The sequence below is a fragment of the Dipodomys merriami genome, unplaced genomic scaffold (assembly GCF_024711535.1).
Source record: "Dipodomys merriami isolate MVZ:Mamm:240054 unplaced genomic scaffold, mDipMer1.0.p SCAF_122, whole genome shotgun sequence".
NCBI classification, from domain to species: domain Eukaryota; kingdom Metazoa; phylum Chordata; class Mammalia; order Rodentia; family Heteromyidae; genus Dipodomys; species Dipodomys merriami.
The window spans coordinates 1,320,372-1,333,277 of NW_027202516.1; the positions used below are offsets into that span (position 1 = coordinate 1,320,372).

At 48.0% G+C, this 12,906-nt stretch overlaps 1 protein-coding gene across 14 annotated transcripts in view; it reads left to right on the forward strand.

The window, feature by feature from the left end:
• Nucleotides 1-12,906, forward strand: part of Dst (dystonin) — a 311,344-nt gene that overhangs the window by 241,088 nt on the left and 57,350 nt on the right. For 11 of the 14 annotated variants that reach the window (XM_070017230.1, XM_070017235.1, XM_070017233.1 and 8 more), the window contains 7 exons: nucleotides 815-985; nucleotides 3,730-3,896; nucleotides 6,224-6,383; nucleotides 6,582-6,908; nucleotides 7,424-7,508; nucleotides 10,654-10,892; nucleotides 12,235-12,441. In XM_070017230.1, the coding sequence (XP_069873331.1) occupies nucleotides 815-985; nucleotides 3,730-3,896; nucleotides 6,224-6,383; nucleotides 6,582-6,908; nucleotides 7,424-7,508; nucleotides 10,654-10,892; nucleotides 12,235-12,441 (1,356 nt within the window). The remainder of the gene's footprint in view (nucleotides 1-814; nucleotides 986-3,729; nucleotides 3,897-6,223; nucleotides 6,384-6,581; nucleotides 6,909-7,423; nucleotides 7,509-10,653; nucleotides 10,893-12,234; nucleotides 12,442-12,906) is intronic. The other 3 variants (XM_070017239.1, XM_070017244.1, XM_070017243.1) reach the window with 1 other exon arrangement.

Here is a 12,906-nt window from a genome sequence, read left to right on the forward strand (position 1 = left end):
TACACTCCAGAAGTCATGTCCTGGCATTGAGAGACTGCTGGCCCGAGGAGGCAGGCAGTTTGCATGTGACATCAGGCCTGGGCCCGCAGAGGTGGGGACGGCCGTCCTGACTCAGTGGGACTCTGGTCCTCACCCATTGGTGTTGGGCTGGTAGTGTTGGTGGTTGTCTTTTGTTCTGCACAGGTGTGAAAACCCATCACTCTTTAAAGTTGACTTCTGTTGTAGTGCTGTCTAAACAAACCTGGAATTTAGTGTTGTGTGTAAATAGATTTCATGAGGTCTCAAGTACCATGCCAACTACAGCTTTGTTCCTCAAGGAAATGATCCATGTAGCACATTTGCTTGAAAGCAAGGTCCTAGCTCTTCACAAAGGGGCCCCAGTGCTGGACAGAGCAGAATTTAGCTGGCTATTTTACAGTTACTTTTCCTAGCAAAATAAAATTCTGAGTCTTTCTGCTATAATGCTTTCTTTTCATCTGAGCAGTAGAATGGAAAATTGATTACAGTGATAAGAACGAGAAGCCAGTGCCGTTTCGCTCGGTACTGTCACAGTATTAGAGCCACGCACTGTCATCGCCGCGGCAGGGGGCACATCCAAGCACTCGGAAACCACCGTCCTTCCTGGCACTCACCTTCAGGGCCTGGCCTTCGGGGCATACTTTCTACTACTCAGGTGTTGCCTACTCCCAGTGCTTTGGTTGGCAGTGAACAAAAGTTAGTGATCTGGAAGAATAAGCATGAGGGGCGGCGGCTGGTGGCGGATTCGAGTATTTTCTGAAACAAGTGGTGAGTGGAGACAACTGGCCTCTTGCAGGTGGCCCAGCGGGCAGCGCAGCTGCAGGCAGCCCTGCTGCACTGCGGGCGGTTCCAGGACGCCCTGGAGTCCCTGCTCAGCTGGATGGCAGACACCGAGGAGCTGGTGGCCAATCAGAAGCCTCCCTCCGCAGAGTTCAAAGTGGTGAAGGCCCAGATACAGGAGCAGAAGGTAAGCCAGTGGTACCTTTGTGTTGCACATTAAAGCTCATTTATGGAGAGTTTAAAATGTACCTTCAGATTTACCTTGATAAGGTACCTGGCCCCTGGCTCTTGTCAGTCATGCAACCAGTACTTGCCAAAGGTCTGCTCTGCAGAGTTGTTGAGGAAATAGCACAGGGTAAAAACTGCACAAATCCCTCAATGAGCCTGAAGCTTATTGGGAAGGGAGGGCTAAGGGAAAGACAATAGAGTAAGTCTGTAGGTTATGACCCGGAGGGTGTGGCAGGAGGGGCTCTGGGAGGGGTGGACTCTGTCTGCGGAGGATGTCAGTGCCAAGGCTTCTGGACAGGGTGGCCTCCAGCAGACATTCTGCTGTCCTCTTACGTGGTAGGCTGGTGGTGGAAGGCATCCTCTGATAGATTAGCCTGCAAAAAAGACCAGCGTTGGACTCGATACACCCAGATTTTGTGGCCTTGCTAAGTCCCCCACCTGGGGAATGACAACTTCATAGGGCTGAGGACTTGGGGTACACATGTAGCTTCGGGCCCGAAGGCCGTGCCTAGTTGTGCAGCATTTACTGACCCCGTGGGGCGGTGGTGTGGCTGCTCTGATGTGCAGAGAGACAGGAAGGGGGTTCTTCTGCCTGGCTTTAAAGACAAGGAAGTACATGATTTCTAGTTCAATGTTTTGCAAATAAAAGCTATGTAATTAAATTTTAACTTCTCTTTCTATCTCTGGCTTATTTCAGTTAGCAAAACTCATAATAATATATATTTCAAAACTGCTAGAAAGCTTTAAAATATTCTGTATATAGGAGGAAGGTAAGTAGAAGAGGTGAGGTGCTAGACAGATTGCTTAGCTTGATTTAATCTTTTCAACACCAGAACATCACATGGTATCTCAAATACATACAATTACTGTTTCCCAGTTAAAAGAGTTAAACACTTCTGCATTTGGCCTCTTTTTTTTTTTGTCGGTCATGGGGCTTGAACTCTGGGCTTAGGTGCTGTCCCTCAGCTCTTCAGCTCAAGGTGAGCGCTTTACCGCGTGAGCCACAGTGGCACTTCCTCTTTTTTTTTTCTTAAGTGTAAAACTTACTGCCTGGGGCTGGCACGGCAGCTCAGGCAGGCCCTGGGTCAGCTCATATTACCTTGTACTAAAAATCACGGAAAGCCCTAGTATGCCATTACAGATAAAGTTAGATGTAAAGATCAATGGAGTGGAGCTGGAAGCTTACTGCATTTATGTGATTTTTGAAATGATCACCATTTACAACTTAAAGGTACTCTCCAGTTAATTAACAGTGATTAACCAATAAAATCTATCTGTTGATGTGTGTGCGTGCATATGTGTGTGTTTGGTATTGGGATTCAGTTTAGGGCCTTGTGCTTGCTAAGCAGGCTTTCTACTTAGGCCACACTCTCAGCCCCAATTTTGCCTTTGTACTCTTTAGAATCGTTGCTATTCAAGTATATCCAAAGTAGTTCACTCAGTTCTAACCTTTGTCAAGGGAAGGTGTGATCCTGTGACCTTCCTCCCCCCCCCCCCCCCCGCCCCACCCCACCCTCCCCAGGACTGGGGCTTGAACTCAGCCTGGGCACTGTGCCCGAGCTTCTTTTTGCTCAAGGCTAGCACTCTACCACTTGAGCCACAGCACTACTTCTGGCTCTTTTTTCTGTGTATGTGGTACTGAGGAATGGAACCCAGGGCTTCATGCATGAGAGGTCAGCACTCTGCCACTGAGCCGCCTTCCCAGCTAATGTTCCTTTTAGACTGTCCTCCTCTTTCCTCTTGGCCCTGTCTTGATTCCCAAGTCATCTTCTTGCATTTCACTTCTGGGCCATTGCCAAATCTCAGTCTTTGATTATGGGTTGGGACCAGGTTAAGGAGGCCTTCCTCACTTCATGTCAGAGACATGCTTTCTGTGCACAGCAGCTGGTCCTGTGCTGTTGGTTTTGATGAGATGAGATACAGCATCTTAACACTGAGCTCTGGCTCCCCAGGTCAAACACTGTTGTAGCCATCTTGGAATGTGTAATTAGAATTAAGTTGAATTTTTTAAGTGTCTGCTGCTACACTATGAAGTGTATGGTCTTGTTTGGTTTACTTTGGAGAATCCTCACCTGTCTGATGATAGGTGAAAACCATCTTTTTTAGTTTCCATCCTTTGACAGGATTTAAGTTGTTCCTTAGATGGTCGGTCAGTGACCTCCTATTTTAGCCTTGTTAACCTCTTAGCCTGGGCTGAGTGTTAACTGCATTGTCTATTATAGGAGTTTTGAAGAAAGTGGTTTGCAGTAACTTTTTTCTTTGACCGAGAAGATAATTATCAAATGGCTAGGAGACTCTTATTTCACTCAAGTAAGAGAGTTTGTACTTTCCCCATGATTCATTGGCCTTATCCCAAATTTTATATTAGAACTCAATACTACAGAGGTCAGCAGCCTCTACTTTAAAAAAAAACCGGCAAAAGCAAGCCCTACCCCAGGGCCCTTGTGTCTGCCACAGGTTCAGGGAATGAGCCTAATTACTCATCTTTACACTTCCACCCCTTAAGTCCTTTCACGCATGCATCCACATAAACTATGTGCTCCTGTCACACGCAAGCATGTAAAATAGGGCGGGGGTCATGTAGCACATCTGCCTAGAAAGCCTGAGACCCTGCGTTCAAACCCCCAGTCCAGCTCCCTAAAATGCCTCAAGCACGTTTAGTTTGTGTTTGTTTCACATATATTCTTAACGTCTTGCCTCAAGCTTCTCCAAAGATTGTTGGATGACCGCAAGTCTACCGTGGAGGTTATCAAGCAGGAGGGAGAGAAGATGGCTGCCACTGCAGAGCCTGCGGACAGGGCAAAGGTGGAGAAGCAGCTGGGCCTGCTGGACAGCAGATGGGAGGCCTTGCTGGAGAAGGCTGAGGCCAGGTGAGGCCGAGCTCCGGGCTCGCACCGAGCAGGACCGCTGCCCTTGACGGGGATCCCGAGTCTGCGTGCTTGCCGGGTGTGGGCGTGAGGACTGCGGTGTCTACCCTCTGGATCCCATGCAGTGTCTACCAGTCCCCAGCCAAGTCATTCACTGGCCGCACGCACACCTCCGCCCTGTGAGCCAGGGCGCAGAGCTGGGCTCTGGCGGCCAGCGAGCCCCTCAGGCCCCTCCTGCCGCCTGCTGGGGTACAGACAAGCAGGGTGTAGCAGTGGAGAAGGTTTTCAAGCAAAAGTTCAGGGTGTGTGAGGGTGCAGAAGAGGAAGAACCTGGACGGGCAGGGAAGCACAGCGGAGCTGGGTGAGGGAAGGGGTGGAGTAGGCAGGGAGGGGAGGCTGGTGAAGGTTCGGTGTAGACACCTTGAGAATCAGTTGTGAAAGCAGAAGAACCTGTGAACAGCGCGAGCTTGTTCCATAGATGTCTGGCTTTTTTGTTGTTGTAGGGTTCGAACTCAGGGCCCGGACAGTCCCTGAGCTCTTTAGCTCAAGGCTAGTGCTCTACCTCTGAGTCACAGCACCACTTCGTGTTCCCTACAGTCCTGCTTCCTCTGGAACTAGTGGGGTGGGAGAAGTTCCTTCTGACTGATCCTGAGTTTTGTGGTCACAGCGTGAAGTGCCCAAAGGGGGCTGGACCCCTGCTTTATCCGGGCCAGCTGACTGGCCCTGTGCGACTCCCTGGACGTTCTGCCCTGGCTGCAAGGGAAGATTCTGCCAGTGATTGTTTTGTTTTGTTTTGTTTTGTGTTTTTCTAATTCTTTATTGTGATTAAGTGGTTACATAATTCCCCAAATTTCACAGTATTGTGGGATAGTGATGCTTAGTTAAAGTCACAAACACATTCTAACTTTCATGGGGCAAATTGTCTATTGTGGTTTATAACATTTATGAGTTCTGTGAGCTTTGACAATACAGTAATTGTTTTTAAAGAAAAGTGTATGCCCACCTCTCCACTTTACTGTTATAACCAGTCTTCTTTTCCTTCAGCAGTATCAAGTGGAGGGATATTAGTAATAATTACCATTTATACTTGCATCTATTGTTCACAGATTTGGTCACATAACCACAGCTTTAATCAATTAAACACCATTACAGCTGCACACTGATTGGTAGCTCATACCTGTAGTTCTAATTACTCAGGCTGAGATCTAGAAGATCGAAGTTCGAAGTCAGCCAAACAAAAAGGTTCCTCAGACTCCATCTTCAAAATAGCTACCAAAAAAGCAGGGCTGGAGGTATGACTCAAGTGGTAAAGCACTGGTCTAACAAACACAAGGGTCCTGAGTTCAAAATCCAGTACTGAGAAAAGTCATTATAAACCTATCATTTCCATTGATTCCAGATAGATATAGAAGAAAGGGAGTCATAACTAGAGATAATCCAGAAGTTAAAAGGAAACATACACGGTTCCATGAAAGGTCTTTCAAAAGTTTTGTGTATATATGGTTTGTAATATAGCCTTCTAGGAGTAGGATGAAGATGGCCCCAATTTCTGTAACCAATTTTGTCTTCATAAACAGCTAACTTTTCCAGTCCTGTATTTCCCTAGGAATTAAGGTGAAGACAGCACCTTTTTCGATTGTGACACAGGTTCTGACAGGGTTGAGTGGACTGGATGCTCTGTTCTATATAGCACGGTCCCTGGGCACTATGGACAAGCTGAAGGCTCAGAAAGCAGCTGTGGACTGGACCCTCTGCAGTTGAGCAGAGAGTTCTCTCAAACTGTTCCAGACCTTAAATGAAGTTGAGAACTTGGTGTGATCCTTAAAGCATTAACCGCTGCTTCTGGCTAATACAGCAAACGCTCTGTGCTTTTATCAAGTAGCATTCTCCACTAACTCAGGGAAGGTGTGCGTGGGTCATGTGACCCTTTGGTTACATAACTTCAGCTGCTGGTATGCAAGTACATGATGCCTGTCACCGCTGCACATGGCCTCTGCGCTCAGCCTGTCCTCCTCGTGGTCGCTGTGGTGCTGTTGACAGAACATAGCTATAACATGGCTGTAATGATCCCCAGGAGTGTTAGGATCATTGTTAGAAAAGATGGCTTTACCCTCCATGAGGCCCAGGGACGTATGAAGGCCTGTTGTTCCACTTTATTTAATCTAAGAACTATTGTGACATGTCCTTTAAATGGTAGATTGAAATTTTACCCTTAGGGGATGTCTACCAAAAACGTTTAGGCTGGAGTGGGAGAAGACGAGGGAAGGTTTCTGTGGACCGTTTCACACCTCCCTCCTCGCTGACGGACCGTGGTCCTGGTGCGTTTACAGGAACCGTCAGTTGGAAGGCATCTCAGTGGTAGCCCAGCTGTTTCATGAAACCTTAGAACCGCTGAATGACTGGCTGACGAGCGTGGAGAAGAGGCTGGCGAGCTGTGAACCCGTAGGAACCCAAGCATCCAAACTGGAGGAGCAAATTGCCCAGCACAAAGTAAGATGCAGATCGCACACCCGCCAGACGTGCTTTTCCATTTGTTTTATGGTTTTGTGACGTGACTTTTGAGTTATGTGTTACTGTTTTGTTTTGACATACTTGCCAACTAAATCATCTCAAATGTCATTTAAGTTCTGTTTTCATTTTTATTTGTCCATTCTTGTTATTTTCTTCCTTTTTTGAAACTTCATGTAGGCCTTAGAAGATGACATCATCATTCACAGTAAACATTTACACCAGGCTGTTAGCGCTGGCCAGTCCTTAAAGGTTTTGAGCTCCAGGGAGGATAAGGATATGGTGCAGAGTAAACTAGACTCCTCGCAAGTGTGGTACATTGAGATTCAAGAGAGAAGTCACAGCAGGTCTGAGCTCCTCCAGCAGGCCTTATGTAATGCTAAGATTTTCGGGGAGGATGAAGTTGAGCTGATGAACTGGCTGAACGAAGTGCACGGCAAGCTGGGCCAACTGCAGGTCCGGGAGTGCAGCCCCGAGGGACTGCGGAAACAGCAGGCCGAGCTTCGGGTATTTTCATTTATTTAAGTTTGTTTGCTTTCATTTCTGTTGTCATTATTTTATCTTTCTTTTTCTGCATTCTTTTGTGTCCATTATGATTTATGTGATTGGCTATACTCAGAAAAGCACTTTGCTTGTGTATACAGGGTTCGTTTATAGTTGCTCATAAATGGGAATTGAATTTATCCAGTTAGCTGGATTTTTCCCTCTGTGTTTTGTGATTTTACCATGGGACCCACCGTGAATTGGTGCCTCGGTCCTTCCGCATTGCCAGTTTCCACAGGGCCCTGAGCATCTTCCGGAAAGGAGGGTGTGGTAAGTTATGGCTGTGAGCATGGATAAGGTAGAAAGAAGAGTTGTAACCATGAGAACAGTGGCTATTTTTGAGTATTGCGGTGTTGGCTCATGCACAGCTCTGTGAGACCTAGCTCTCAGAGGTGAGAGATCAAAGTTCTCTGGCAATAATGAATGGTAACACTGATTGAAGTCTCTCCCCCATGTGCAAATGGTTCCTGTGTTTGCAGGTTCTACAAGAAGACATCATGCTCAGGAAGCAAAGTGTGGATCAGGCACAACTAAATGGCTTAGAACTACTCAAACAAACCACAGGTGAGAGGACAAACCACAGCAAGTCAAACTATCGTGTTGTCTGCATGTGCATCACCTTTGAAAGAGTTTAGAAGTAGAGGGAAAAACAGACGAGCCTTCTCCAAGACCTGGGTCTGTACTTTGCTTTGAAGGCCAGTCAAGAGAGCTTTGGAGTCCAGTCCTCCTTTTTTCTCATGATCTCATTTAAGCTCTTGGTGGATGCTGTGTGCATTACTCATCACTTAAAGATTTGTCATGGCAGAGAAGCCCATGATGAAGTTACCTCAGCCTTCCTCTGTGGAAGGGGACAGACAAATGTGCCGGTGGTAGACAGTGTGGGGTTGTTTTTTTTAAAGGTAGATTGCTTCACAATGACTCATGCTATATGGCAATCCACCAACTTACTACAATCATGCTTGAGCCACTGTAAAACAGATAGTTCAATACCTGCACAAGAGGAGTGAAAAAGAGCTCAGAGAAACTAACTTGCTTTAGGGGCACTGTGCTCGCTGGAAAATCCCACTTTCAAATCAATATGCAATTCAGAAACGTGCACGAGCTCAGAGAAACTAACTTGCTTTAGGGGCACTGTGCTCGCTGGAAAATCCCACTTTCAAATCAATATGCAATTCAGAAACGTGCACTAGGGGAGATGACCTGTGTATTAGGGGACCTGGCACAGATACTGGGAAAATGACACGTGTACTAGAGGAGTCGGCACATGTACTGGGGAGATGACGTGTGTACTGGGGAGATGACACATGTTCTTGGAGAGATGACACGTGTACTAGGGGAGATGACACGTGTATTAGGGAGATGACTCGTGAACTAGGGAGATGACACGTGTACTAGGGGGTGACACGTGTAGTAGGGAGATGACACGTGTACTAGGGGGATGACATGTGTACTAGGGAGATGACACGTGGACTAGGGAGATGACATGTGGACTAGGGAGATGACACGTGGACTAGGGAGATGACATGTGGACTAGGGAGATGACATGTGGACTAGGGAGATGACACGTGGACTAAGGAGATGACACGTGGACTAGGGAGATGACACGTGGACTAGGGGAGATGACACGTGGACTAGGGAGATGACACGTGGACTAGGGAGATGACATGTGGACTAGGGAGATGACACGTGGACTAAGGAGATGACACGTGGACTAGGGAGATGACACGTGTACGGGGAGATGACACGTGGACTAGGGAGATGACACGTGGACTAGGGGGATGACACGTGGACTAGGGAGATGACACGTGGACTAGGGAGATGACACATGTACGGGGAGATGACACGTGTACTAGGGAGATGACACGTGGACTAGGGGGATGACACATGTACTAGGGAGATGACACATGTACTAGGGAGATGACACGTGGACTAGGGAGATGACACGTGGACTAGGGAGATGACACGTGGACTAGGGGGATAACACATGTACTGGGGGATGACACGTGTACTAGGGGGATGACACGTGTACTAGGGGGATGACACGTGGACTAGGGGGATGACACGTGGACTAGGGGGATGACACGTGGACTAGGGAGATGACACGTGGACTAGGGAGATGACACGTGGACTAGGGGATGACACGTGGACTAGGGGAGATGACACGTGCACTAGGGGAGATGACACGTGGACTAGGGGGATGACACGTGGACTAGGGGGATGACACGTGGACTAGGGGAGATGACACGCGGACTAGGGAGATGACACGTGGACTAGGGGATGACACGTGGACTAGGGGGATGACACGTGGACTAGGGGGATGACACGTGGACTAGGGGGATGACACGTGGACTAGGGAGATGACACGTGGACTAGGGGAGATGACACGTGGACTAGGGAGATGACACGTGGACTAGGGAGATGACACGTGGACTAGGGGGATGACACGTGGACTAGGGGGATGACACGTGGACTAGGGAGATGACACATGTATGGGGAGATGACACGTGTACTAGGGAGATGACACGTGTACTAGGGAGATGACACGTGGACTAGGGAGATGACACGTGGACTAGGGGGATAACACGTGTACTGGGGGATGACACGTGTACTAGGGGGATGACACGTACTAGGGGAGATGACACGTGGACTAGGGGGATGACACGTGTACTAGGGGGATGACACGTGGACTAGGGAGATGACACGTGGACTAGGGGGATGACACGTGGACTAGGGGAGATGACACGTGCACTAGGGGAGATGACACGTGGACTAGGGGGATGACACGTGGACTAGGGGAGATGACACGCGGACTAGGGAGATGACACGTGGACTAGGGGAGATGACACGCGGACTAGGGAGATGACACGTGGACTAGGGGGATGACACGTGGACTAGAGATGACACGTGGACTAGGGGAGATGACACGTGGACTAGGGGAGATGACACGTGGACTAGGGAGATGACACGTGGACTAGGGGAGATGACACGTGCACTAGGGGAGATGACACGTGGACTAGGGAAGATGACACGTGGACTAGGGAAGATGACACGTGGACTAGGGGGATGACACGTGGACTAGGGGAGATGACACGTGGACTAGGGAGATGACACATGGACTAGGGAGATGACACGTGGACTAGGGGGATGACACGTGGACTAGGGGGATGACACGTGGACTAGGGGGATGACACGTGGACTAGGTAAGATTACCCTTACTGTTCAGAGTTGGAGGAATGCTAAATAGTATAGAACCCTTACCTAGAAATGTGAAGCCTAGGACACCTTTTCTGTGACTCTGTAAGGGAAGTAGAGACAGGCAAGAATTCCCTGGAAAAGTGGACATGAGTAATGAGAGGTTACACATTCCGCCCAACACAGTAGCACCTTGTGAGCCAAGGGAGACGATGAGGCTCATCAGCTGAGCCTTAGCCTGTTACCACCCCGAGCTTCCAAGCCAGAGGCATGGTGGGCCGTTCGTTGCCCAGTAGCCTCTTCCCATGGAGCGAGAGACACAGTGCCCTGTCCCACATTTTCATTTGTAGTTCTGGAGCTGATTAGATTTTCTAGCAACCTCAGAAAAGATGAAAACCTAATGACAGTTTCTCTTGGGTCAGATCATCTTTAGAGAACTGTACAGTATTACTGAAAAAAACCTGCCTCCCCACCCTTCTCCCCTTTTCCTAAGGAAGTACCTGTCTTTGCCTTTTAGGTGATGAAGTTCTAGTCATCCAAGATAAATTGGAAGTCATTAAAGCAAGGTACAAAGACATTACAAAACTGAGCAGCGATGTGGCTGAGACTCTGGAGCAAGCCCTGCAGCTCTCAAGGCGGCTGCATACCACACACGAGGAGCTGAGCACCTGGCTGGGCCAAGTGGAGGTGGAAATGCTCTCCTTCGAGTCACAGGTCCCAAAAGCAGACGCGGGCCAGGTGCAGGCGAGACAGAAGGTAGGCCTGGTACACTCCGCCGATCTGCTGGCTGTCTTCTACTCTGACCCACACAGGAGTGAGATCGTCTTTCCTCCCGGCACTGCCAGGATGCTGAAGGATGGGTGGGAACCCAGTGCGAGTTGGCAGCAAACTTAACAGTTTGCATTCTCAGGAACCCAAAGATGAAAATGATGTGTTAGAGCTCGTGTCAAGAGTGTTGTGGTTGCCAGAGTAGACTATCACACTAGGGACAGAATGATAAAGACCAGAGAAAGGACAACGATCACTATTTAAGTGTAATTAATGTAGAATGGGGATACAACTTTTCTGTCTGATAGAGGTGTAGCCCAGAATGGGTTTTCTAACCGTAACACAACAGGGATGGACCTGCCTTTGGAGTCATTCTTATTCTCAGACACACCAGCCTCTGTCCATATCATCCCTGTCATATGCTCATCCCTGGAGTATGGTTGTCCCTGGTGTATGATCATCCTTGGAGTACAATCATCTCCGGTGTATGATTGTCCATGGATTATGATTGTCTCTGTTGTACAATCATCCCTGGAATGTGATCAACCCTGGTATATGACCATCCTGGTATACAACCATCCGTGGTATACGATTGTCCCTGGAGTATAACCATCTCTGGTGTATGATTATCCCTAGAATGTGATCATCCATGGCATACAGTTGTCCTTGGTGTACAATCGTCCCTGGTGTCACAGGGCTGGAGGTCAGACCCACCAAGCCTATGACAAGTCAACTGCTTTGTTGACTTTGTACCAGTATGTCCTGATTTTGAAGGTCACTTAATTCTGGCTCAGGATATCCTCACTCTCCTTGTCTGTTAGGTGGCACATAGAGGTCCCAAGAAAGCCAAGAATGGTACATGTGAACTTGCCTGGTGCTTGTTTTCCCAATTTTAAATATATTAAACATCACAGCTAAAATCTTGTTACTACATTAGCAAATAAATTGTTGCTTGAGCTTCTCTGGAGGCGTTTCCTTATTGCAAAACAGCCATAAAATACATAAATATTTATTTATTTTAACTTTTTATTTTGTGCTGGTACAAGGGCTTGAACTCGGGCTTTATACTCTCATTCTGCTTCTTTACTCATATGTACCACTTGAGCTATGCCTTCATTCAGGCATTTTGCTGGTTCAGTAAAGATGGAGTCTGCAGACTTTCCTGCCTGGGCTGTGTTTGGACTGCAGTTCTCTAGGTCTCAGCCTCCTGAGTGGCTAAGACAAAGTTTTATTTAATTCATCTGTAACTAAGACACCAAAAGCATGACCCGAGGGCCCAGCAAAGGACTTTGCCTGGCGAGACTCTTACCATGAGTTTGTATGTCTTCAGGAGCTGAAAAGGGAAGTTAAGAACAACAAAGCCTTCCTGGACTCCCTGAATGAAGTGAGCACTGCCTTGCTGGAGCTGGTCCCCTGGAGGGCCAGAGAGGGGCTGGAGAAGATGGTAGCCGAGGACAATGAGCGCTACCGGTTGGTGAGCAACTCCATCACTCAGAAGGTGGAGGAGATCGACGCCGCCATTCTCCGGTCACAGCAGGTAGGGACAAGTGGGTTGTGTCTAGGTAGTAAATTCTCTTCTGCTGTTTCTGCAGCCCTTACCTGAACAAAGATGTCTGTTAGCAGAGTTTCCAGCCCTCCTCTGTGCTTCAGAAATGAAAGATGGAGTTTGAATAGAATTTGGTGGGGCCACGTATGAATACATCATTAGCAGCCATCTGCCTGTTGCTCTCAGCCCTGTTCTCCAAACAAAACACCTTTTGTCTGCACAGTGGCGTTTGGCTGTTGTTACTTTTATACCTCAGCTGAGCCTGAGCTGTGCCAGTAAGCATTTTGAATGAGTGTATAAGTCGGTGTTAACTCTTCATTTACATAAAGCTGTGGCAAAGACAGGGTATTCTTTGGTAAAAGGAAACAGTTTGGTTACTGATGTGGGTTTTTTGGGAAGATGATTGGAGGGGAAGAGATGACGATGTGTGCCCTGTCTGTGGCTCACAGGGTTTGT